This window comes from Anastrepha obliqua, chromosome 4, assembly GCF_027943255.1.
Source record: "Anastrepha obliqua isolate idAnaObli1 chromosome 4, idAnaObli1_1.0, whole genome shotgun sequence".
NCBI lineage: Eukaryota > Metazoa > Arthropoda > Insecta > Diptera > Tephritidae > Anastrepha > Anastrepha obliqua.
The window spans coordinates 100,624,943-100,651,232 of record NC_072895.1 but is presented as its reverse complement, the minus strand read 5'-3'; the positions used below and the strand labels follow the sequence as shown (position 1 = coordinate 100,651,232).

Here is a 26,290-nt window from a genome sequence, read left to right as displayed (position 1 = left end):
ACTTGCTCATTATGCGGCCCAAGAGGGCAACAGTGGCAGCATCGATTTTGTATATTCTTAATATCTCTAATAGGTAATCATGCGGCATTGAATCAAAAGCTTTTTTGTAGTCAATAAACGCGACGCTTAAATTCCGCCTTCTTCTCAGAGCTACTCCTGTGATAACAGTGTCTATAGTAAGCTGATCTTTACAGCCCATTGTGCGCTTCCTGCAACCTTTCTGTTCTTCACATAAAATGCTGTTACTTTCACAGTGTTCATATATTCGGTTAGCGATAATTTTCGTCAAGAGTTTGTATGTCGTGCTCAAGCAAGTAATTGGGCGGTATTTTGCTGGATCAGCAGATGGTGCGTCCTTTGGAAGAAGATAAGTTACTCCGGCAGTGAGAAAATCTGGGATAGCAGCTATATTTTTCAGTAGCTCGTTGTAGCATCTTGCGAGTGCTCCGTGCATTACTGAGAGCTTTTTAAGCCAGATGTTATGTAGCTGGTCTAGGCCAGGGGATTTCCAGTTAGCTGAAGTACATATATTATTCTTTATTTCTTCTGCTGTTATGTCGTAGAAGGGCATTGGTTCAACGTTATCCGCTTTTTCTTTTTCTTTGGCTAACCAATTCGCATCAGCATTGAAGTGTTTTGCTTGTGCCCATATTTTCTCCCAAAACTGCTCTAAATCTTGTTGTTGTGGATATAATGTCTGAGATTCTGCATTGCTGTTTTGTTGCAGATTTCTATAAAAGCTTTTTTGATTTTTGTGGAAGAGCTGGTTTTCCTTCCGTCTCTGATTACTTTTGAGGTATCTTCTTAATCGTTTTGAGTAAGCGGCGAGTTGCTGTACTTTCCTATCAATTATCTCTGATAATTGGTCAAGACCTACAGTCTGAGGTTTAAGCGGCGCGATGATTCTAGATACATGCCTTAACAACCTTTTAGAATTCGCCCCATTTTTAAATTAAGTAAGCCTCCCTATAGATTCTCTTAGACCGACAACTCGTGTTTCGAGTCTCCGTTGCCACTTGGGGACTACTGGCGTTTTTTGCGTTGTTGTATTTTTAAATGCCTGTACCTTTGGGTGCTTCCCCAGTAATCGTATAGTAGTAAGAGCAGAAACATAAAAGAGAGTGTTAACATATTCCAAGTTGGTGCTATTGGCGACATATGCTGGCAGAATTTTCGAGTTAAGTGTTTTTACCACTTCGTTTAATTTTTCCGATTCGCCTAATCGGGGTATCCTTGGTCTTAGCAAAGGATCCATACCTTCATAATTCGCCAGATAATTATGGAAAATATCTTTCACCTCCCGTTCTTCATTAGTTTCTGGACTATCGCTTTCAGTACTTTCATAAATCAAGTTAATTTCAGGTTGTACGTTGGTAAATTCCGCTAAATTTTCAGGCTGTGGGTTGCGTGCCTCGGTTATCTCTGGTGTTATTTCCTCTTCGCTTCCTTCCACTCCTCGTAGCTCGTTGCGTATTGCACTTTTAATTTCCTCTTGCTTTTCTTTTCTTACATATTCGTGTTGGAAGATTGCTTTTTGAAGTGAAAACTTCTTTAGAATCGTTGGGAGTGATTTGAGACTCAATGAAACGAAAAAGCGACACTCTTGGCTGCGAAGCGTTATATGTTGATATACGTATATGTGTGTGGCTGCGTACTGCTGAGCCACGCTAGTATAGTGAGTATTGTAGTATGTATACTACACTGCCTATTACTTGCTTTGGTGTTTAGTTCAAGCGTCATACGTATGTATGTTTGTATGTATGCTAGTACGTATGTGTGCACGCCTGCGTATTACGGAGCCACGGGGAGCGAGAAGGCATTATGTATACTTGTTGTAATACTTGCTTAAACCAAGCGTCCTACGAATGTTTGTGTGTGTTAATACGTCTGTGTAATATACGCGTTACGACGCTCACAATAGCAACCGCGTGTGCTGTATTGCGTCCGTATTTTTATATTCGTAAATATTTTCATTTTTAAATATTTACCGCAATTGCAGGCGGTGTTGCAATATACCACAATCAAAATGACGGTCCTCGTATTGTAACTCCACAGATAGATCTGAATGCACAGCAACTAGAATCACTGTCTGTTCAGCTCTCTAAAGTGGGAGAAATATGTGCATGCGAAACCAGATTGAGCAATGGAAAAACAGTTTTAATTGTGGCAATTTATATTTCACCGAATCAATCAATAAATAGCATCACGGAATGCATTCACGAAAATTTAATAAAGTATACACCAGAAGTATCGCGGATACTTAGAAAAGATTACGATAAAGTTCCAATGATTTTAAGTGGCGATTTTAACGTAAATTTTACATTGGACACAGCGGTTCCTTTAATTGACTTTCCCAATACAACATTCAATTTAAAAATGTGTAACGACAACATGATCAAAAACAACAATTGTCGCGGTATTTTACAGATATGTTGACAACATCGAAACCAAAGCATTTGTATCATATTTTAGCTATCATAAGCCACTCGTATCATTTGTTGAAATTGAAAACATTGAGGATGAATAATAATAAAATGAAGAAAATAAAATATGAACTTTATAGCAATATTATAATGAACCTATAATTATCCCGCCCCTAATGCTGCTTTCGTCTCATTCTCTCTCAGTTTGTTTTACGCAAGGTTTCACTTCTATCGCGTCTAACCGCTAGACTGGTATTTTTTTCCTTGTAGCAAGGCTATTTTCGGTTAGCTTCCCATTCAGATGCCTATATCTTCTTAGAAACAGGTCTAGCATTCTCTCACGATAGGCCGTCATGTGCTCCGGTTCTTCACAATTTGTGGAAATGCAGTAGCAGCGCAGGACATATTCATTCATTTCCGTTGTCCATTGAATACGCTGTCTAACACGGCCTGCTCTTGTGGTCCCAAGATTAACTTGAGAAACACTTGTCGCAGTGTTGGGGTTTTCGTGTTGTTGTTGTTGTGCCACTGGCGACTCTGCTATCTGATGTCGATGAGCAGAGCCCTCGCCGGCAGCCGTGGCTTCTGCCGACACTTGAGCGAATATCCTCGCTCGGCTGCAATCATTAGATTCCTCTATAAAGCGGCTCTCCGTTTTTCGTAACGGGTAATTGCATTTTAAACCTTCTGCCAGGTGGTTTACAGATTTCCTTCTGGGTTAACTGTGTCCTTCAGACATGCATTCACGCAGCCGGCATGTTAGGCATTTTAGCGGTATGTTTTCATCTTCGCTGAAACTTCGGAGCCGTGGAGTCGTTACTTCCAGCACCCCTCGGTGAGGGATGTCCGTGCGGGGTCGTGACTAGGGGCCGCGGGGTTGTCATTCCCGTCAACTCTCTAATGAGAGATGCCCTTGCGGACATTTATTTTATTTTATTTTATTTTATTTCATTTCATTTCATTTTATTTTCTTTTCTTTTCTTTTCTTTACTTTTCTTTTCTTTTCTTTTCTTTTCTTTTCTTTTCTTTTCTTTTCTTTTCTTTTCTTTTCTTTTCTTTTCTTTTCTTTTCTTTTCTTTTCTTTTCTTTCCTTTTCTTTTATTTCATTTCATTTTATTTTAATTTATTTTACTTTATTTTATTTTATTTTATTTTATTTTATTTTATTTTATTTTATTTTATTTTATTTTATTTTATTTTATTTTATTTCATTTCATTTCATTGCATTTCGTTTCATTAATTTAATTTTATTTCATTTCATTTTATTTCACTTCATTCTGTTCTAGATAAAGGAAACGATGATGATGGTGATATTTTATTATATTTTCGTTTGTTTAATTTTACTTTTTAATGTAATCATAATTTTGTTTTAATTTAGTGTTATTTAATTCTGTCTTATCATATTAATATTTTCAAATATTTTATTTATCATCGTAGCTTCCCCTTTCTCATTACAACTTTAACAGTTTGAGTGCCACTGCTATGAATTATTACCGCTCACAGTCAATAGGTGTCGCAAGACACAGTAATCAGAAAATGTGACAGTAACAGCTGTAGCAGTCGAAGGTTACCGTTTAATACCAGGTTCGGATTGCACAAGAAATATTCTGTGAAAATTGGAAAAATTTTGTGGTGTTTAAAAACGCAAAGGCGAATAAATCAAGTGAATATCAATAGAACTTTTAGAAAAGGGTAACAAAATGTCAACGAGAACAATTTCGCTGCTGGCGCGCACAAATCGTTATGTGACTGCATGGAAGAACCGAAACGTGTTGGCGACAAGGTAAGCAGCACACTATCGCCGGTCCAGCAACAGCATTGTTGTTGGGTAGGTGGCTGTGCTAGAAGCAGCAATAGCGGTGCGAAGTTAACATGATAAGAATGTTGTGACGTAATTAAGCAATAATTTGTGTTTCTTGCGCACAGCTTTTGATGCTACTTGAATTTCAAAATTGATTACGCCTTTTCTTTCAACAGTCCAGCCTTGCGCTACTATTCGGAAAACTCGGCACAAAAACCGCAACAATCGGATTCAGACGGCTCCAGTGGGCAGTTGGAAAATGCTGCCGCCGAGGCGACAAAGAAGCTTACACAGGAAATTGAGGCGCTTTCAAAGGAGGTGAATGAATTGAAGGAAAAAAATGAAGAATTAGTAGACAAGTACAAACGTTCATTGGCAGACAGCGAAAATCTACGCACACGTCTCACCAAACAGATAGCTGATGCAAAAGTTTTCGGCATACAGAGCTTTTGCAAAGATCTGCTTGAGGTGGCCGACACATTGGGACATGCCACCGAAGCAGTGCCGAAAGATCAGGTACATTTTTATTTGAGACACAAATTGTTAATATATTATATAATAATGGCCTAATAATTTAAAACAATTAATTAAACAAAATAGTTAGTCATGCAGCGCATTAACTTATAAAGCGGACTAGTGCCTGTGTGACTTATGTACACTAAGTTCTGGAAAAAATAAAGTCTGATGTGGAAATGACATGATATGGGAAATAGAACTAACTTATTGGGCTTCGAACTATTGTTGCTTTTCTAATTTCAACAATATCTATCGCCTTTTGGCACATAAAATTATATTAACAATTATATAATGCGTGTAATTTTTCTTATAAAATATTCACTACGCTTTCTTTTATAGATCAACAGTAGTAATCCACATTTGAAAAGTCTGTACGAAGGTCTGGTGATGACCAAAGCCTCACTGCTGCAGGTTTTCAAGCGTCATGGTCTGGAGCCAATCAATCCAATCAACGAGAAATTTAATCCAAATATGCATGAGGCCTTATTTGAAAAGGTGAGTGTGTGTTTTCTCGAAATGATTCGCAGGTAGCTTAAGGGGTTAGGGGTAATCAGAGGCCCGAAAAAATTATGATTTTCAATAATTTTTTTGCTAGTCAATTGCTTTTTTTACAAAATAAAAACATAGCATTAATACATCATGTTTCGACTAAACTTGAGCAAAATTTCAGAAAAAAAATTAATAATTGTAAAAGTTATCGCTATTTGTGTGTAGCCCGTTTCTCCAGAAGTCCCTTGCGGTGATCATCACAAGTCCTTGGAAAATCAAGTCCCCCTAAAATCAATCGGACAAAAGAAATTAGTTTTATTAATAGATAATCTTGTGCATGATCGATTTTTTTGTCAAAATTAACGCCGGCCTTAGGAAATATTTTTCGGATTTTCGAGAAAAAAAACGACAATTAATTGTTAAAAAAATTGAAATTTTTGTTTTCAAATTTTTGAAAAAAATGCCTTCGATCAGGCACGAGTTTTTTATGTTTTTCAAAAGTACAAGACATTTTATTAAAATCTACCAAGCGGTTTTTAAGTTACAGTGATCACCAGTTCAAAAAACCTAGTTTTGAGAAAAACGCATTTAAAGTTTTGCTATCGATTTAAGTAGAGTTATACGAATTATTTAATTACTTACGCTGTGTCATCTATTCCTGGGCCATATAATATTTCTTCAGCCGTCATAGCAGCTTCCAATATATCGATTTGCTGTTGTCTACGTAGCATTCTACCGAGCTACTTGCTCCGCTGTTGTTGTTGTTTTTGTTGTTGTAGCAGTGCTGCTACAGCTACTTGCTCTCCAACCGACCGGTGCGCCCTTTGTTAATTGTTGAATAACTGGAAAAGTATTTATCGGATTCACATCAAATTTTCACACAATATTTTTAACATATTTTACTTTAAGAAAATGCAAAAAAAAATCAAATTTTTTGAAAATTCTGACTACCCCTAACCCGTTAATAAACTACTTAAAGCATCGCGAGTACATAATATATTTATTAATTTGAATTCAATGAGACTGGAGTGACTTTAGAAAAGGAAGTAATGCCTCCAAAAAACATTCAATATTTAATTTTAGAACAAAAAATGTACATGGATGTTAATATAGTAGGTCTGCTCATGTAAAAATTATCCAGTAACTTAATTTCTGAGAATTCTCTCGCAAAGAGAAATAAAGGGTCCGCCATCTATCGTTACGGATTTGAACTAGGTATTATTTGAAGAATGGTAACACTTAGCTGTCATCTGATTTGACAGAAAACTTGTTTTATTCTTCCGCTGAACGAAAATGGTTGTGTATACGCTCAAAGAACGCTGGAAAATATTGCGACATTACTTTGAAAATCATGGTAATGTTGCAGAATTACGTACGGCAATGGGAAGAAGAAAAGCACCGAATGAAGCGTATGTGCGTTACTTTGCAAAAAAAGTAAGAGAAACTGGGTTGCTTATTAACAAATCAACGCGTGACCGACCAAAAACCGTGCGTACACCCGAAAATATTGCTGCTGTGGCCGAGAGTGTTGGTGAATCACCAGGAAGATCAGTTCACCGTCGTTCACAACAACATAGCTGAAATACAGCTGCATACAATCGAAAATGTGTTAAAAAATTGGACCGATCGTATGGGATGGTGCATGGCTAGCCGAGGCAGCCATATGAATGAAGTTGTGTTCCATCATTAACCGGAAGGATTGTACTTCAAAATAAAAAAAACAGTTTGGAAAAATATTGAGTAGCTTCTTTTTTATAGCATTTTTAATTCCGTAAAGTTATATGGCGGACCCTGTATATTAAAGAAAAGTAAATGAACGCAAAACCAGTAACAATTTGCAAGTTTTACGAATAGCTGATAAATGTGTTGGCAGGAAAAATCACAGAAATTAAAAATAAAAAAAAAAAATAATAAAGCAAATAACATGTAAATCAATGAGCTTCGAAATCACATGATTTCATTTCGTTGACAATAATTTGTTCCATTTCTTCATCGCTGTCAGATGAAGAACATTAGCATTTGCAATTTGGAAATTTTAATTTGTGTTTATTTTTACTTTGCAAATGTACAAAGTTATAGCATTTTTACTGAAGGGTTATATGTCAAAGTTTAGGGCCAATCACAGCAAAATCCGAGGAGATTTGACAGTTTTGTTGTTTTACAACCGATTTTCATGATTTTTGCATATTTAGAAAGTTTGACGCTTCTGCAATTACGTGCCGAAATTTCAAGCCAATCAGGGCAAAAATGTTTCCAGTAAAAACGTGCAACTTCCCCTCAAAATGAAATATCATTTACTCTCTCACTTTCCCCTACTTTACAAATTTTTTGGATACATGCACACCGAAACGTTATAATTTGTAATTATTGTTACAAACTATTTGCTTCATGAACATACCTAATTTCAATTCGATATTATACATATAATTGCGTAGCGTTAAAATAATGTTTTAAATTCTGTTTTGCAGGATGAACCTGATGTCGAACCCAGTACCGTCGTTGTGGTCACCAAATTGGGTTACAAATTGCATGAACGTTGTATACGGCCTGCGCTTGTTGGTGTTTCGAAGTCATGAGTTATTTGCTATGCTGACATTACAAATTTAAATACTATATAAGAAAGCAGATTTTCGGTAATCTTCTCAGTTCCTGAGCTTAATATGGAGAAAACAAAAACATTTTTTAGTATAACTTGTGTGGCGCAAGAACAAATCTATCCCCGTTTATTTTTGTATGTGTGATTATAAAATTGTTCTTGCGCTAAAACAAGAATTTTCATAACGAATTATAAAGGGTGTATAAACGTTAAATAGCAAAGCAAACAAAAGGTGACATTTTAACCAGCTGTTACCAAGAATGCCGTGGCTATAGCATTTATACATTTCCGCGATTGCAATATTTACGTTCCTTGGTCTACTATGTTCTCTTTCCGTAACTGAATTTTGTGTATTTTCTAAAAGAAAAATGAAATGAAATTTAACTTAATTTGTGAATTGACTCCTTAGTGACTGAGCAGCGAAATTAACAAAAAACTTATTTTTTAAATTGTTGAGTTAGCCGGTGGAATGTAGATAGGCACGCATATGCATAAAATACCATAAATCTATGTAAATGCTTCTTGCCTTTCTTTGTAGCAGAATAATGCGATTTTCATTGTGTGCAGTGCGAGCGTTTGTGTGAGTGCTTTAAAAGTTTAACTTGTTTTCCTTAAAGACTAAATGCACAGCGTTACCGAAGTATGTAAAACATGCTTGCTATTGTATTAGGATTCTATGTTAATTACAAATAAAATTAAAAATATATGTATGTTTGTAGAAAATAAAACTCCTTACTAAATTTAAAATTTTTATTTTCTTATTTATTTCAAGGCAGTTTTCATTAATACTAAAATATAAAAATTAACTCTCATCTTACTCCTACTACTTAAGTGTTTCTGCGGTTGTCTGTAGCAGTTTGCGCAAGTCATCATCCTGCTCCACAGCACGTTTCACCGCCGCCAGCAGCTGTGCATCAATGAGTGCCGAGCGATCGTTGGTCAGCGGCAAATGGCTCACCTTGGCGGCCAATTCAGCAAGCTTGGGTTTGCTTTGCAGCAGCGTTTGCAATTGTTGTGGTGGTATATTGGTAGCGCGCGCTAGTTGTATATGCGACGGCAGATAGAATCTCGGCGTGTTCAAATGGACTGGTGAGAAGGCGGCTGACTGTGACAGTGTATTGTCTGTGACATTGTTATTTTGTGGCAGACGCGCGCTCAGAAGGGGACGCAAAGGTATAGGATAGTGATAGGGCAACGGATTGCGCACTAGTAACGGTATTTGATGCGGTGTAGCTGCAGCGTAACTACCTGCTTTATGAGCGGCTGTCACTTGCATACGTTTTCTATACTCCAATTGTGGTTTAATATACTTAGTTAGCTGTTGTTGCACCTGCTTGCGTATGTCAGCTTCATCAGTTTCTCCATCTTTCTGGGGCCATAGGTTGTAAATGTGAAAATATGCAGCCACACGCTGCAGCAGATTGCTTTTCGCTTTTTTGGACTCTACAAGCGCCGATTTTACGTTCGTTTCCTGTTGTTGATGGCGTCGACGTGTTTCCTCGGTGCGATTGGTGAAGTCTGCCGACTCGAGGTATTTTTTTATCAGCGTGACACCTTCCTCTGTGCTCGTCAATCGGCGTATATATTTGAGGGTTTCCTCTGTATTAACAGTCCCGAGAAATTCAGCCAACTCACTTATGCTAGGCACTTCATCGAGTGTCTTGAGGCCGAGCTTTGAGCGCGCAATCTCTAGCAACTCATGTGGAAACTCAACAGGTGTGTAAATTGTGTTGTCCGTAGAAACTTCAAGCGTATGTACCGTTAAATTAGATGTGATGTTTTCGCTGGCTTGCTTGTTGGAATCATAGGCCGTGCTGGAGTTATGTTTGCTGTTGGAAACTACGTGGAAACTGCTTATCGGTGGTGCGGTCGTGGTATTTGTAGACGTTACACTCGTTGGCAATTCCGTGATGCTGCTATTCGGCTTGCTCGATGCCGCTTTCTGTGCCCTTAAGTGCTGATGCGCTGGATAGTATAGCAATGAATGGATATAAAGCGCTTGTTGACGTTTCGCCGATGGTGATAAATCCTGATGTGCGAAGGCAAACTTCATGATAATCAACCAGCAAATGGTCTGCGCATAAAAATTAGGATTAGGAAGATGTAAATGTTAATTTTTATAACTGTGAATATGTATGTACTTACTCTATAATCCATGTTCATAGATTCTGTTGAAACTAAGCAAGCATTAAAAATATATATATATTTTTTTTTTTAACAATTTCCCAGTCGCATGCCCTCTCCAATCCGCTTGCCTGCTTGCTGCTAGCGAACATAATAAACTGAATCATTTCAAAACGAAGAAATTCTACTTGCAACACGTTGCACAAATGCACAAAACATGGATTCTACCGAATTTTGAGCTGGTGTATGTGCTCAAAACAAATATGTAGCAAGCATTTGAAAATGTTTGACATCTTATCTACCTGCCTTTTTTTTATTTGCTTGTAACTGATTGCCTTGTGCGTGATCGCATTGTAAATATGGGTGAGATGCTTCGTCTAATGGCAAATCTACCTACGACCGTTGCACTGCGTGGGTCAGTTAATGGTTGGTTTTATGATTCCACTCTAACGAACAATCAATATTCTACGAAGAGCATTTTACAGCTCCCTTTTGAATGGCATATTTCATTGTGTTAACAAAAGTGTTGATGACTGCAAAGCGAGTATATGTATATGTCCATACAGTGAGCGTCAAAAGGAAGTGTACAATTCATGGTAAAATATGCTTCATTTTTTTAATTTCTTTCTTCATTATTTAGTTCGAAATTTAATTTGATCATCTCATCAGGTAAAAGAACCGAGTATTTTTTAAATTTCTTTCATCATTATTTAGTTCGAAACTTGCTTTGATCCTCTCATATTAACATTTTGCGAAACAATACTACATACAGTCGCGAGCCAGTAGGGCTCACATACATATGTACATATGTACATACATGTATCGCGTCAAGAATGGTTGTTGTTATAACAGCATAAAATACTCTTCAACTACTTTGAGGGATGTTATTGTAGTGAGTCCGGATTTAAATCAATGTTCTGGTAGTGTACACGCGACTGTCATGAAAACTGATAAAAATGGTCGATAAGCAATGGTCTTATTTTGTTTCAACTTGAGCCAAACGATGTTTGATACATCATAAGAAAATGTGCCTGGATTGTGTTAGGACAAGGGATCAGAGATGCATATGCACGTGCATTGGTATATGTGCATATGAACACACAAGACGCATGTTTTCGCACGTGAGCTACGTATGTATGCCTGAATATGTGGATTTTTGTTAGAAAATATATATAAGCAAATGTGGGTGTACAATCGATTTGTGGGGAGGCAAAAAAATCGCCCATTGCTCTGTGAAAAACATATTCTAGGGATCAAAATAAGAAACTTTTCCAAAGGAACCATACCTCTAAAACGAATTCTGATGTCCCCCAATTTGGGTCGAACTTTTAGTGTCTTTTGTGGGGAGGCAAAAAAATCGCCCATTGCTCTGTGAAAATCATATTCTAGGGATCAAAATAAGAAACTTTGCCAAAGGAACCATACCTCTAAAACGAATTCTGATGTCCCCCAATTTGGGTCGAACTTTTTAGTTTCTTTTCTCATGTAAAGGCCAAAAATGGTGATATTTTGAAATGATTGTATGAGGAACCCCCCAGGGGAGTTCCAGGGGGTGTGCCACTGGCATGGGTGGATATGCCGTCCAAAGTTAGTGGTGGTCGGTCATACATTTGGACTCGATTGGAGCACTCTAAATGGGTCAAAGTGGGATTTTTCGTTCGACCCAAATTGGGGGACATCAGAATTCGTTTTAGAGGTATGGTTCCTTCGGGAAAGTTTCTTATTTTGATCCCTAGAATACGATTTTCACAGAGCACTGAGCGATTTTTAAATCGACTCGCCCTAGTGTACAATAAGCTTGAAGTACCTACTCGACAATGATTCTACATTTGTATGCACGCGATAGTTCAGTGCGAGAATATGTGTGCTGAATATTTAACTTAATTTACATTTTTATTTCATGTATAAATTAGAATTTTAGTTTCACAAAAATGTGGTAAGAACTTATGTAGATGTACGCACATACATACATACATACATATATATGTATACTGCATATTCTGCTTTTGCTACAATTTTAATACTTTCGGAAAAATTATATTCTGGCCATACCAATGTGCTATTTCTGCGCGCATGTAGCTTAATATTTTAAATGAATGAAAAGGGCCGAATACATTTTTATAATTCGTCTAAATCTAATCATTACATAAAAGGTTATGGTCAATCACGTGGTGGAAAATTTGCTGTTGGTACATTGCGGTTATCAGTAACTACCATTTGCAGCTTGGTGTTGTTGGTGCAGCGGCATAAACTTTCCACATATGTATGTACATGTACGAGGAATACGGCTGTTCTGAAATTCATTTTTTCCGGATATAAATCCAGAACAGACTACTTTAGCGCCGCTAATGCATATCCAATTAGTTGCATTAAAGCACTAATCATTGCTACATTTTATTTGTTTTAACAATTTTCAGTTGGAAAGCGCAATTAAACAGCCAGCTGTCCAATGGTAAATATGTTAAATGTTTCTCTTTGTCCGCAAATAGCACTCAAATACCCAAATAAATGTCGGCAAATGAGCGTGCATTGGACAGTAAAATTATTTCTTGTACAAAATCAGTCGAAGTACTTCTTCATTGAAATTGTCTTAACAATTTGCATTTGGTTACATCGCCATTGCACGACCAGCAACCCTACATGTAAATATGTGAAATTTTTATCTTTGTCCGAAAATAGCACCCAAATGTCCTGGCAAACGTCGACAAATGAGCGTGCATTGGACAGCAAAATTTTACACAATTATGTTCAAGTTAAAAACCACAAATTATAGCCAAACTATCTGCACCAAATGCCAATGAAATAATGAACTCTTTAGCAACAACGTGCAACAGGAAAGTGAAGTTCGAATGTCAAAACGTTGATGGCGCTGCAGCAGCACATCCGGCATATGCTACTGGGAAGTGTTCGGAAAGCGATGGAATTAGCATGCTTGAATGTCAGTTGAAGGAAATTATTTATTTTTAAATATTTATTTGGGGATAAATAAATCCATTATTTTTCGCGGTAGATGGCTGTAGTGATCGATATCTCGTAAAGTATCGATCAAACAATTTAAAGTTTATGCTCGTTTTCAAGGGGACATTTCACACTGAACAAATATTTTCATTTGTTACAAAAAAACAAACTTTTTTCTAAATTATTGATAATTTGCAGGATTTCTTGTGCAATTCGCCTATTATTATTTTCTTCTTATTGGTCTGTCATTGCTTGTAAACTAATAAATTGACATCAAGTTATCAGAAAAGCAACCCTGAGTCTTCAAGCCGTCAAAGAAAATAGAAACGAATGTAATTATTTTGCCGCCACAAGAATAACCGACGGCTAGAAATCCGTTCACGCCGCAATTTTGTGCAATTTCATGGTATTAAATGGGTTCAAATTTTGACAGCGAGTACTCGCCAACCCATTACCCGCTGTCCTCTGCAATTCTGATCAAGCGGTTATGAAAATATCTAGGATTGACAGCGACTTCCGGGCTGTAACGATAGATGGTTAATGGTTAACGGTAGTAAGGATTAAGGTATGGGCCTTTAGCACTGCGACCATATTGATCTATTGTGCACCCTATGCTGTCTATTGACTGTTAAGTATGCTTATGAATTGTACCAGCTCCTTCTGAGGGAGTGATTGAAGGTCTTCATCTATAAGCATGAACTTGTTTAAAAACGTTTTCCTTCTATGCGTCAGCCCCGGACATTCGATGATGAGATGTTCTATAGACTCCTCATCTTCGCAGCAAAATCTGCAGGTGCTGGTGTTAGTTATGCCTAATTTATGTAAGTGTTTGTTGCAGGTGAAGTGACCCGTGAGGGCGCCTGTGAGAGTGCGAAGGCTCTTTTTGTTTAACGTGACGAACAAAACGAACACTCTACAAGACTCTCATCATGCCCGTCCTAACGTATGGCGCAGAAGCTTGGACGATGACAACATCCGATGAAGCGATGCTTGGAGTGTTCGGGAGAAAGATTCTGCGTAAGATTTTTGGACCTTTGCACGTTGGCAACGGCGAATATCGCAAACGATGGAACGATAAGCTGTATGAGCTTTACGACGACATAGACATAGCGCAGCGAATAAAGATCCAGCGGCTACGTTGGCTGGGTCATGTCGTTCGAATGGATACAAACGCTCCGGCTTTGAAAGTATTCGATGCGGTACCAGCTGGTGGGAGCAGAGGAAGAGGGCGGCCTCCTCTGCGTTGGAAAGATCAGGTGGAGAAGGACTTGGCTTCACTTGGTGTGTCCAACTGGCGCCGGTTAGCACGAGAAAGAAACGACTGGCGCGCTTTGTTAAACTCGGGCAAAATCGCGTAAGCGGTTATAGCGCCAATTAAGAAGAAGAAGAAGAGGGCTATGTAAGCTCTTTTAGCATTGAAACTTAGGAACTTTTTGGAGTGTCTAAGACCCTCTACGTTGTTCTAATGCTGATTTATTAGAGTTTTGGCGTAGTATTTTACTTTTTCTTTTAGGCTGTTTTTGTTAAATCCAAACATGGGACTAGGTCCGATGAAATTTACATCTGCCCCTTTTTTGGCTTGAAAGTCTGCCTTTTCGGTGCCGTCATATCCCTGGTACCAAAACTAATGAGACATTGTTTTTGGATGCCAGGTTATTGAGTGCCTTGTGGCATTCTAAGAGAGTTTTTGAGTTGTAGGTATAGCTATCTAAAGCTTTTCGAACCGATTGGCTGTCCGAGAGTATTCTAATCTTTAATCTCTTGTGGTTTCTGCGTTGCATGATATTTGCTGCTTCCATTATTGCGTATAATTCCGCTTGGAAGATGGTGGTGTCCCTGGTGAGAGTGAATTATTTGTGGATTCTGGGCCCCACTACTCCTGCTCCTACACCATACGGTGTTTTTGATCCATCAGTGTACCATTTTTGTGAATCATCATTCATCCATTTTGGGTTTGTTTTCCACTCGATCCTCTCAGGAAAGGTAACTGTGTATCCTTTTGTGAAACAGAGGGTTGGGTCAATGTGGGCTGAAACTTGAGCCTGGTGTTTTTGATTTTATTTAGGATACTTACTCTGTCCACAAAATAATAGGAGTGCCGACATGAAAAATGTTCAAAGTTCATTTTTTTTAGAATAAAATGGTTTTATTTCAAAACTTTTAGCGTAACATTAATCACATGAACTATATACATACATCTATTCGTAGTTAAAACATTTCAATTAAACGTATACATAAACTTAAAATTTAATTCAGGTAAAGATATATTAAAAATTTGCTTCCACATAAAAATAGGAGTGATTTGTATAATACTTAGTTTCTCTAAACTTTTAACACTAAATGGTCTTAAAGCTCTTCAAAAGCATTTAAAGACATTAATACTTCGTGCTATATCCTCGATTTCTTAACACTGCTTCGCACCTTCATGGCATTGAGTCGATGAGATCCTGACAACGCTTAAGGGGGTGGTAGGGTTTAGCGCTAAAAAAAAAACACTTTTTTTTTGAATTTTTTACAGAAATATGGCTTAAGATACTTTAATAAAATCAGTTGCATGTTATTGTACATCTTTTCAATAAGTTTTTAAAAAATATTAATAATAAAATATTGACAAATAAGCCCATGACAGAGTTTTTTTTGGAGATATGTTTTTCGAAAGGTGCTCTGCGGTGCCAATCGGCATTCGTCGTAGAATCATCTGAAACCAAAAAAGTCGAATTTTTCAGTTAAAGTATGACGTAATGCTCATCCCCCACATGAATAAATTTTTTTTTTTTTCATTTTTGTAGTTTTGGTGGCAAAAAGACGTAAAACGAGCATTTTTGGCGAAAATTTTCGCCATATTTGTAAGTGAAAAACAACCTTAAAAAAAAAAAATAATGATTTAGAAAACGTGTTCCAAATTTGAAAAGAATCGGTTGAATAGTTTCGGAGTTGTGATTGGCACCGACTTTTAAGAAGGCGTTTCGGGAAAAACGCGTTTGAAAAAATGACTCTATAACTTTGAGAGTTCTGCTCCGATCCACTTAAAATTTTGACACAACATTCTTGAAATGATTTACTATAAGATGAGTGAAGAAAAAAATTTCGATTTTGTGACCCTACTTCTTTCGCAGACTTACTCGTGTGCTTAGGATCATTATCCTGTTGAAATATCCATTTTAGTGGCATATTCCATGCGGCATATGGTAGCATAACTTCTTCTAATATCCTCACATAAACCTTTTGATCCATAATGCCTTCGATTAATTATATTGGACCATGACGCCATACCATGACCTTAGCGCCACCATGCTTCACTGTTTTTGTTGTGAATCGAGGATTATATTCCATATTGGGTGGGCGTCGAACATACTTTCTGGAGCCTGAACTGCCAAACAACTCGATTTTGCTTTCATCTGACCACAAAATATTTCGCCATTTACTAGTCGGCCAAGATTTATGCTCCTGTGCAAACTCTATACGGGCTTGTACTTTTTTAGAAGGGGCACTTTCCGGGGACTTCTTGCGTATAAATTATGATTGACCAAATGTCTGCGTACAGTTCAGCACTAACTGGTAAATCAAGATCGTCGCGTATTTTCCTTGCGGAAACAAATGGGTTACCTTTCCAGGTGCGTATGATGTTGCGATCGTCCTTAGAGGAAAGTTTTTGTTTTCGTCCGCGTTTTTCAGCTTTTGTTTTATAATACAAGTCGTTTGCTATCATTTGTGCAGAACATCCAAGTATATTTTGAATTTCCTTGTATGCTTTTCGGCTGTTCTTGAGACTTTTGATTAAAGCTCGCTTCTCTTCCGTACAATTGCTTTCCTCTACCCACTAAGACAAAATAAATCAACCCAAATATTAACAATAATTCTTCGAAATTACTAGTAACCTTCTTACTTTTCGATTTTTGTAAATATGTTTGCTAGTTTATCGATATTTTAAGAAACAAAGTTCGCACTCCTATTATTTTGTGTAGCGCCATAACAACCTTCTACAACAAAATGTATTACAGTTTTAAAATAGAGAAAGCAATAATAAATTTCGATTCACATTTCAATACTAGTGACCCGTTAGGTGTACCGTTATGAATCGACGTCACTTGCGTTAGCGATAAAAAAAATTGTGCACTCACTTATATTTTTCATATCGGCACTCCTATTTTTTTGTGGACAGCTGTAGGTGACCGGTGAGGTTGCCTAATTTGAAATTTTCTTTCATGTGTAGCATGAGTGCTTGCGTAGCTGTTTCCTCTTGGATTGCTATATGAAGTGGTGGGAGATTAAAGCGTGTTTCCATGCCAGCTGTTGGGGTAGTGCTCATAGACCCTGTGATGTATGGGCAAGCAAGCCTTTGTACTTTTCCCAGTTTGGTTATCGCTGTTTTTTGAATAGATTTGCTCCACCATACTAGTGCTCCATACAGTATGATTGGTCTAACCATTTGGGTAAACATCCAGAGGGACATACTAGGGCTGAGGCCCCAGGATCTCCCTAGTAATTGTTTGGTTGTCCACAAAGATTTCGTGGCTTTTTTTGTTATATTATTTACTAGCAAACCCGGCCCCCTTCGCTGGGCACACTAAAATAGAATAGATATGGTTTAGAACAGAAAATATATGGTTTTCATATCATTTATTTCTTTATTCTTTATTCAAGCGCTTTGGCATAAACAATATTTTTTGTTTTTCTATTTGTTTTTGAGTAAATATAAAATATAAATTGAAAATCAGGAAAAAAGAAGATTGTTTTTAAATTTCAAATCAACGCATATGAATAAACAATCGTATTTTTTCCTGATCATCCATGAATTTTTCGTTTCAATTTATATGTTTTATTAAGCATTGGAGCTTTTTTAACCATTATCCATTTATATTTTTCAAAAAAAAAAAAACGAAAAAAATTGTTTTTTCCACGAACACATAATTTCATTCGGATTTCACATTAAATTCTCAAATTTCGTAAGAAATTATTCACTGTTCCAAAATCCACTCCAAAAAAATTCACAAACAATTTTTACATGTTGCACTTACGTTTTTTCCTTATGGCATCCAAATCAGAAAGAAATATTGACACATTGTAACTCACACTGTCAATTTGACAGTTCAGTTCCGCCCCAAGCGTTAAAAAAGTAAGCGACATTATGGCTGGCTCAAAAGAACGCTGTACCCGTTGCGACTGCTCCGAATTACAACCAAACTTTACGAAACCCATTTTCAATACTTACTTAACAATGTGCATAAGTTTGGTTTAATTCGGTGCAAAGACACGGCGGGTCCACGTTTTGGCATATATTTCGAGACCCTAGTCATCAATAGGTATGAAAATTACCCCGTATTAAAGCACTTATCAACAGCTTTCATTTGATACCCATATTGTACATACACATCCGAAGGTTACCCGGGTCCACGTTTTGACCTATATCTGGAGCCCTATCCACCAATAGGTATCCAAACTATACGGAAACCATCTTCAATACCTTCTTAACAATGTGTGTAAGTTTGGTTTAATTCGGTGCAGAAACGGCCGGTTAGCGAACACACACAAAAAGTTGACTTTATTTTATATATACGATTTTTTTCAGTTTGTGTCCGAAAAATCCAAATATCTTACGGAACCCTATTTTTTCCAAAATAAAATGTAATCCATGTTACTCTTAGATAATGTAGTTTTCGAATGGTGAAAGAATTTTTAAAATCGGTCCAGTAGTTTTTGAGCCTATTCGTTACAAACAAACAAACAAACAAATAAACAAACAAACAAAGTTTTCCTCTTTATAATATTAGTATAGATATGTGATTCCCAAGTGAGTTTTTTATCTAAGGTTAAACCTAAATACTTAACCTCTTCCTTTAGTTCTATCACTGTTTCATTTATTTTCAATATAGGAAACTCCAACTTTCTTTTTCTTGTGAAGGGGATAATTATGGTTTTGTTAGGGTTGATCGACCGCCCCTCCTTTTTACACCATTCCCATGTTGCCTTCAAGGCATTTTGCATTAAGTCTGTTAGTGTCCCTTCATGATTGCCTTTTATTATAACAGATATGTCATCTGCATAACCAATGATTATAAATCCCTTATTGTTTAGGTGCTGCGCCAAGTCATCAACTAGTAGGGACCATAGCAGTGGAGAAAGAACTCCTCCTTGCGGACATCCCTTTACTGTTGTTACGTTAAGTTCAGCTTGGCCTAACGAGGCTTTAATAATCCTCTGATTAAGCATTTGGCTTATCCAATGTGTTAGTATAGGGTTTGCACCTCTTTTCTCGAGTGCTGTTTCCATGGATTTGTAATTTGCGTTGTCGAAGGCTCTCTCTATGTCCATAAAGGAACAGAGGGCTATTTCTTTTTGATTTAGAGCCTTTTCTATATTGACAACGAGTGTGTGCAGTGCTGTGACTGTGGATTTCCCTTTTTGGTAAGCAAATTGCAGCTTATGGAGAGGTTTTTTGAAGATTACTTCTTCTCTTAGATGGTATTCAAGTATTGTCTTTAACATAAACGACGATAGATTGATTGGTATGTAAGATTTTGGAGAATCAGGGGGTTTGTTACCTCCCTTAGGAATAAATATTACCTTCATTTTCCTTTACATCTTTGGAATGTAGACTAGCTCTGAAGATTTTCATCATGACTCGAATCAGTTCCACAGTGCCTTTGGATAGAAGTGCTGGGAATATTCCAACCCGGTGATTTAAAGGGTTTAAAGGAGTTAATTGCCCACTCTACCCTTTCAAAATTTATGATTTTGTTGACAAATGAGACCGTCGATCTTCGTTGATGGTGAGTTACCATGTTTAGACTATTGTCGATTGATAAGTCATGACTTTTACAATCTGGGAAGTGAGTCTTTAGAAGAAGCTCTAGTGTTTCTAAGAATGTGTTGGTAATATCGGGTGTTTTTTTTTTAGAGGTTAGGTTTTCAAGTTGGCACTACTTTACCATTTCATAATGAATAGACTTACACCTGAACAACGTTTGCAAATCGTGCAAATTTATTACGAAAATAATGGTTCGGTTCGCGCGACGCATCGAAGAAAATTTTGTTCAGCGATGAAGCTCACTTTTGGTTGAATGGGTATGTCAATAAGCAAAATTGTCGCATTTGGAGTGAACATAATCCACAAGCCATTGCTGAGACGCCGTTACATCCTCAAAAAGTCACTGTTTGGTGTGCTCTATGGGCAGAGGGAATCATTGGTCCATATTTCTTTAAAAATGAAGCCGGCCATAATGTTACAGTCAATGGAGAGCGCTATAGAGCCATGATTAATGACTTTTTCGTGCCTGAATTGGACGATGTTGATGTGGACGACCTTTGGTTCCAACAAGACGGCGCTACATGCCATACAGCCATACAGCCAACGCAACAATCGATTTATTGAAGGAAACTTTTGGTGAGCGCATTATCTCGCGCCGTGGACCTGTGGCGTGGCCTCCAAGATCGTGCGATATAACACCGCTGGACTATTTCTTGTGGGGCTATGTGAAGTCGCTTGTCTACGCAGATAAGCCCGAGACGATTGACGTCTTGGAAGAGAATATTCGGCGCGTTATTGCTGACATACGGCCCCAATTGCTGCAAAAAGTGGTCGAAAATTGGGCCTCTCGGCTGGAATTTATTCGAGCCAGCCGCGGCGGCCACTTGCCCGAAATCATTTTTAAAACATAATGGCAAACCCTTATCTTTATAATAAAGCTAAATTCTTGGCCATAACATTAAACTATATACGTTTTTTTCATCTTGAAAACCTAACCTCTAAAAGAAACACCCTTTAGTTCCGTTTGGACCTTTTAGTGTGCCTATGGGACTTGAGTCACCTTTGGAGACTGATTCTAGAATTCTAGCTGTTGCTGGAGTATCTTTTAGATCCTCGCAGAAGTTTTTCCAAGAGTTTCGTTTGGATTTCCTTAGTTCTTTGTTATAGTTAGTTAGGGATTTCCTATACTAGTCCCATTTATTTGTTTTTTTTTGTTGCTTTCCTCGTTGCTTTCCGAAGTTTGTCAAGTTCGTTGTTCCACCAGGGAACCCTCTTCGTGGAGGATTTCATTTTTTAGTGGACAACAGTCTTGGTATGAGGCTATAATTGAGCCAGTCATGCCTGTTACTGCCTTTTCTAGCTCCTCTGTTGATGTTATTTTGCTTACGCTGTTATTAAGCTTAGCTGAAAGACATTGATTGTATCTTTTCCAGTTTGCTGTTTTTGGTCTTCTGTAAAATGTGGAAAACTTTACCACCCCATTTAAGTCAAAGAGTATGTGTTTGTGGTCAGACATTGAGTCCTCCTCCGAGACTCTTCAGTTTCTGACCATATTCAAAGATTTGTTAGTAATTAGAGTTAAATCGAGTACCTCTTGTCGTATTGCGTTTACAAAAGTGGGTTTATTACCCCTGTTTACTATTTTTATGTTACTAAGTAATAAAAATTCAAGGAGTGACTCACCTCTGTTATTTGTATTTGTGCTACCCCATGCCACATTGTGGGAGTTTGCGTCGCATTGTGACGATAGATATATTTGTGTCTCTTTTCCGTTTATTGCGCTAGCGAAATATTATACGAGGGGTGCCTTTTATATGTCGGGATTAGAGAACAAAAACAAATTTTAATCATCGAAAATCACTTTATTGCTTTGCAAAATATTCTCCATGAAGATATATACACTTTTGCATGCGTTTGAACTAATTGTCGAAGCACTTTTGCCACTCTGAATGAGGTACCTTCAAAACATGCATTCTGAATGCCGCAACCGCTTCTTCAGGTGTCGAAAAACGTTGACCTCTCAGTTGGTTTTTTACGTACGGGAATAAAAAGAAGTCATTCGGTACCAAGTCAGGACTATACGGCGGATGACCCATTAATTCGATGTTTTGGGTGCTCAAAAATGCAGTTGTTTGAGACGATGTGTGAGAGCTCGCATTGTCCTGGTGAAGAGTGATCCGTCTTTGGCGATTGGTTTCCTAATTTCTTGGAAGACAACTGGCAAACAAATGGTTGTGTACCACTCAGAATTTACTGTTCTGCGTTGTTCTAGTGGTACGGTTGCGACATGTTCAGTTTTTCCGAAAAAACAGGCGACCATATGCTTGGAAGTGCTTCGTGCGCGAACAACTTTTGTTGGATTTGGCTCATCTTGAAACTCCCATACAGTCGACTGCTGCGAGCTCATACGCGTAAATCCATGATTCATCACCTGTCACGATGTCATAAACGTGTTTCGAAGCCCCGCGATCGTATTGTTTGAGCATTTCCTTCGACCAATCGACACGAGCCTTTTTTTTGAGCGATTGACAAATTGTGTGGGATCCAACGCGAACAAATTTTTTTGACAGTCAAATGTTTAGGCAATATTGAATGTATGCTGGTCCCACTAATGCCTACGATTGTCTCAATCTCACGATAGGTCACATGACGATCTTGCAATATCAGTTCGCGCACAGCATCAATGGTTTTCGGAACAACAACTGATTTTGGAGGACCTTCACGAAATTCGTCTTGGAGTGAACTACGACCACGATTGAATTCTCCATACCATCGATAAACACTGGTTCTTGATGGAGCTTCATCGCCAAAAAATGAATTAAGTTCATCCATGCAATGTTGCTGAGTTAATCCACGTCGAAAGTTGTAAAAAAAAATCGCACGAAAATGTTCACGATTTAATTCCATTTTTGGACCGAGATGAATCTTTTAAGTTACTGTAAACAACACAAATAGCGCTGGTATTTCAAAACGTTCTGAGTACCTACGTAAAAGCCAAAAAATGTCAAACTTTGCGATACAGCTGTCTTTTGCCAGATTGCAACACCAGGGTTGCCAAATCCCGACACATAAAAGGTGATATTTGTGTGCAGGTCGAAACTGAATATTGTTGGATTATATTCTTTCAGTACTTACTTTTTGTTGTCTGTACTCCATTTAAAATTCACTTTTCGGTAATATCAGGACATTGATATTCAATGGTTTAGAAATAATGCAATATTTAAAAATTGGTTTGTATGGGAGGTGCCATGCCTCCTATATTCCTTCCGGCAATAAGTTGACGAAGTTGTATGGCAATCCAATAATTTGGTTTGGCTGCTTGTAAAATACGCACAAATAAGCAAATTTCATTTTTATTTCGTTAATTTTTTGTTCTCTTAACGGATTTTGTAACAGCATACAAATAATATTATAAGGTCTATTGGATTATTTAATTAATTAATTTAATTTATGGAAAATAACAATAAATTATTATTTTACAATAAAAAAAAGGAGCACTAGCTGCCAGGGCTTACGGCTCAAATATGAAAATATCACTTATAATTTACTTGCACACAAATTAATTTACATTTTTACATTCCGCCCCCATCCTCGTAATCCGCAGCATCAGTTGGCTGTATTTTCCGCGATTTTCGTGATGTCACCTCGTCTTCCTCCGAGCTGTACGCGCTCAATTCATCCGACATATCATTGTTAGCATCTAAATCGTTGTAGTTGTGGTTGCTTTTATGAGTATTTGTACTCGTATTGCTTTTCGTCGTTTTACTCATTTTTTTAATTTAATTTTAATTCAATTTCCTATATTTGAAAAATTTAATAAAACGAGAATGGATTATTTAAGATACGAATGTATGTACATAGATAAAAAATCGACAACAACAATTCTTTGTATTCTTAAGTGAACACTTGCCTTTAAGAGGCAATGAAGATGAAATGAGTAGTTAGCTGGAATTTTAAAAAGAAATGAAAGCAAACTGTTAAGACGTACTCAAGGTTTTTTTCTCGAATTCGTTCTAACATTAGTTGGGCTCAAGTGTTATGTCATTGTCATTATTCTAAAACGTATATATGTATGGATGTAAGGATTTCTGTAAAATAAAGAATGAAGAGATTTGAACGGAGGTGAAAGGAGATTTAGTAGATTTGCGATCCACCCCAAGATCTTTCACAGCTGGTGACAAATTAGTAAAGGCCGCAGACACAGGAATACAGAAATATAAGAAGAGAATAACCATGAAGGCATCCTTAAAACTGACTCTGCATTTGACGCATAAAGGGAAATTAGGAATTCTATTGTTTTCATGCATTTGCTTAAACTGAAAATGAAGAATGGCAGGTAGGAGAAAATTTTGCAGTCACTAATATTTTTTTTAAACCAATGTGAAAAGTAGCAAACCACGTTTCAGTATCCTGTTTGCCTATTCCTTTAGCACTTGCTAATTGCCAATATTTGCTAATTACTTACTTACTTTTTTGACCTTTGACCCGAGTTCATTGACGATCTTCGTGACTTATTGATATCTTGTTTTACAGTTACTAAGAAGTTGAATGCATTATTTTTCCATTAACAATACTTTACAGCATATTAATGCCGGTAGGCGTTTACACAAACTATCTCCAGACAACACTTGGAACAACAAAAGTGGTGCAAACATTACATACAAGAGAAAATGATTTTCGCAGTTGAAGCAACGAAGAAGGAAATTTATAGCAGCAGTCTGAAATGGTATCATCGTCTGAAAGTAGACTCAGCATGAAGGTCACACGGAAATAGATTAGCAGAATTAATAGAAAAAGTTACAGATTTACATATTCATAGAGTTTAGAATGATAATGCAACAAATATATATTTACATGCAAGGAATTTCCTGAGGAAGTCTTGATCGCAAATCCTTTTTACTACATTTTCTACTAATCCTTTTTATATTTTATTTATGTTTCGTAAAACTTTTTGCATTCAATTTTCTCTAACCCTTTGTTTTCTTAACGGATTTTGTAACAGGACAACAAAAATATTTGAAGGTATACAGTCTATGGGATTATTTCAGATACGTATTTATGCAAATCAATAAACGACAACAACAATTTTCTGTATCCTTAAGTAGACACTTGCCTTTAACAGGCAATGAAGAAGAAATAAGTAGATATTTGGAAATTCAAGAAGAAATGAAAGAAAAACTATAAAGAAAGACTCATGTTTTTCTCTCGAATTCGTTTCGTTTTCGAACATTAGTTAGGACTAAGTGGTATGCCATTGTCAAGTGATGTTTGTGTCTTTATTTCGCAACGTATGTTCTGTTCAAATATTTTGCAATGATTTGCATGTGTTTGAAAAATCGCTTAAGTAAGGATTTCTGTAAAGTAAAGAATGAAGATGATGGGAAATGAGATTCAGGAGATTTACGATCACTACGAGGGATATTTCACAGCTCGTGACAAATTAGTAAAGGCCACAGGAACAGGAACACAGATATATAAGAAAAGAATAACTACAGAAGTCATCCTTAAAAATTATCCTTCATGTCAGAAAATAAGATAATGGCTTAGGAATTCAATGTGTTTTCATGCTTCTGTTGAAAGTGAAAATGTAGGAAGGCAGGTAGGTAAAAAATTTGCAGATTCTCCAGATTTACTATTATTTGAAATATCGGTCAGCATGAAAGTAACAAACCATGTTTGTATGTCCTGTTTGCCTATTCCTTTGACCTTTGCTAATTACCAATCTTTAGCTAATTACTTCTTTTTTAGCTTTTATGCTAGCAGTATGGCGACCTTTGACCTAAGTGACTTATGAATAATATTTTTATTTTACAGTTACATGTTCTGTGATGTTGGAGGTATTATTTTGTAATTATTTTTGTGTGGGTATTTATTTATTTACACAAAAAATTTTCAGACAATGCGTTTTTCCAATCTTGCACTCCTGTTAGCTTGACCTTCCTTTTGTCTCGCATGGAATTTTTCATCTACCCGTTTTTCGTTGTTCTTCATTTTATTGAATGCCGTGGTCATAGACGCATAAAATCTCATAATTGGTAATCATGTGGGCAATGATTATTCAGGGTTTTCTTTATATTAATTACCAATGTTTATAGTTTAAAGATTGAAAATATTGTATAGGGTGGGCCATGTAAAATTTGCTTTTTGAATCGGCTATAAAAAAAAAACTAATCAATACTCGTATTTTTTCAAACTTTTTTTATTTTGAAGATTGACCATTGCCATTTATGAATGAAAAATAATATCGTTCAAATGACTGCCACGACTGGCTTTACAGTAGGCCATTCGATCAACCCAATTTTTAAGCACATTTTCGATTACAAAGAAGTCCTGTTTAGAAAATGTTTGGGATATCTTGCAGCAATCACTTTTCACTGATATGTGCACTTATGCTATTCTTGTCCTAAAATTCTAAAATTCTAGTATATATACACACACACACACCGTCATCTGTGTGTGTTGATCTCAATAGATAGCTAAATGATGTGAATCCTGTTAAAGAAACTGTTTGAAAAGAATTTTTTTAATATATTAAGGTGAAGTAAAAACGTCTGAATATTTTCCGGCAGATTGCAGACTGCTACATAGTGATTTTAAGATCACAATAAGCATCAAAAAGTTTTTTTTTTAATTTT

The 26,290-nt window shown here is 36.9% G+C and overlaps 3 protein-coding genes across 3 annotated transcripts; 1 reads left to right on the top strand and 2 right to left on the bottom strand.

The window, feature by feature from the left end:
* Positions 1-3,946: 3,946 nt before the first annotated feature.
* LOC129244828 (grpE protein homolog, mitochondrial) lies at positions 3,947-8,572 on the top strand. The gene is made up of 4 exons (XM_054882704.1): positions 3,947-4,206; positions 4,401-4,740; positions 5,080-5,235; positions 7,698-8,572. The coding sequence occupies exons 1-4, from the start codon at positions 4,124-4,126 to the stop codon at positions 7,803-7,805; spliced, it is 687 nt and encodes a 228-aa protein (XP_054738679.1). The 5' UTR covers positions 3,947-4,123; the 3' UTR covers positions 7,806-8,572.
* On the bottom strand, positions 8,566-11,253 carry LOC129244827 (uncharacterized). The gene is made up of 2 exons (XM_054882703.1): positions 9,971-11,253; positions 8,566-9,899 (listed from the first exon to the last, which is right to left on the bottom strand). Exons 1-2 carry the CDS (start codon positions 9,986-9,988, stop codon positions 8,649-8,651), a joined length of 1,269 nt encoding a protein of 422 aa, XP_054738678.1. The 5' UTR covers positions 9,989-11,253; the 3' UTR covers positions 8,566-8,648.
* An 11,898-nt stretch (positions 11,254-23,151) lies between these two features.
* LOC129246131 (uncharacterized) lies at positions 23,152-23,479 on the bottom strand. Its single transcript, XM_054884693.1, has one exon. The coding sequence runs from the start codon at positions 23,423-23,425 to the stop codon at positions 23,228-23,230; it is 198 nt and encodes a 65-aa protein (XP_054740668.1). The 5' UTR covers positions 23,426-23,479; the 3' UTR covers positions 23,152-23,227.
* Positions 23,480-26,290: the final 2,811 nt, after the last annotated feature.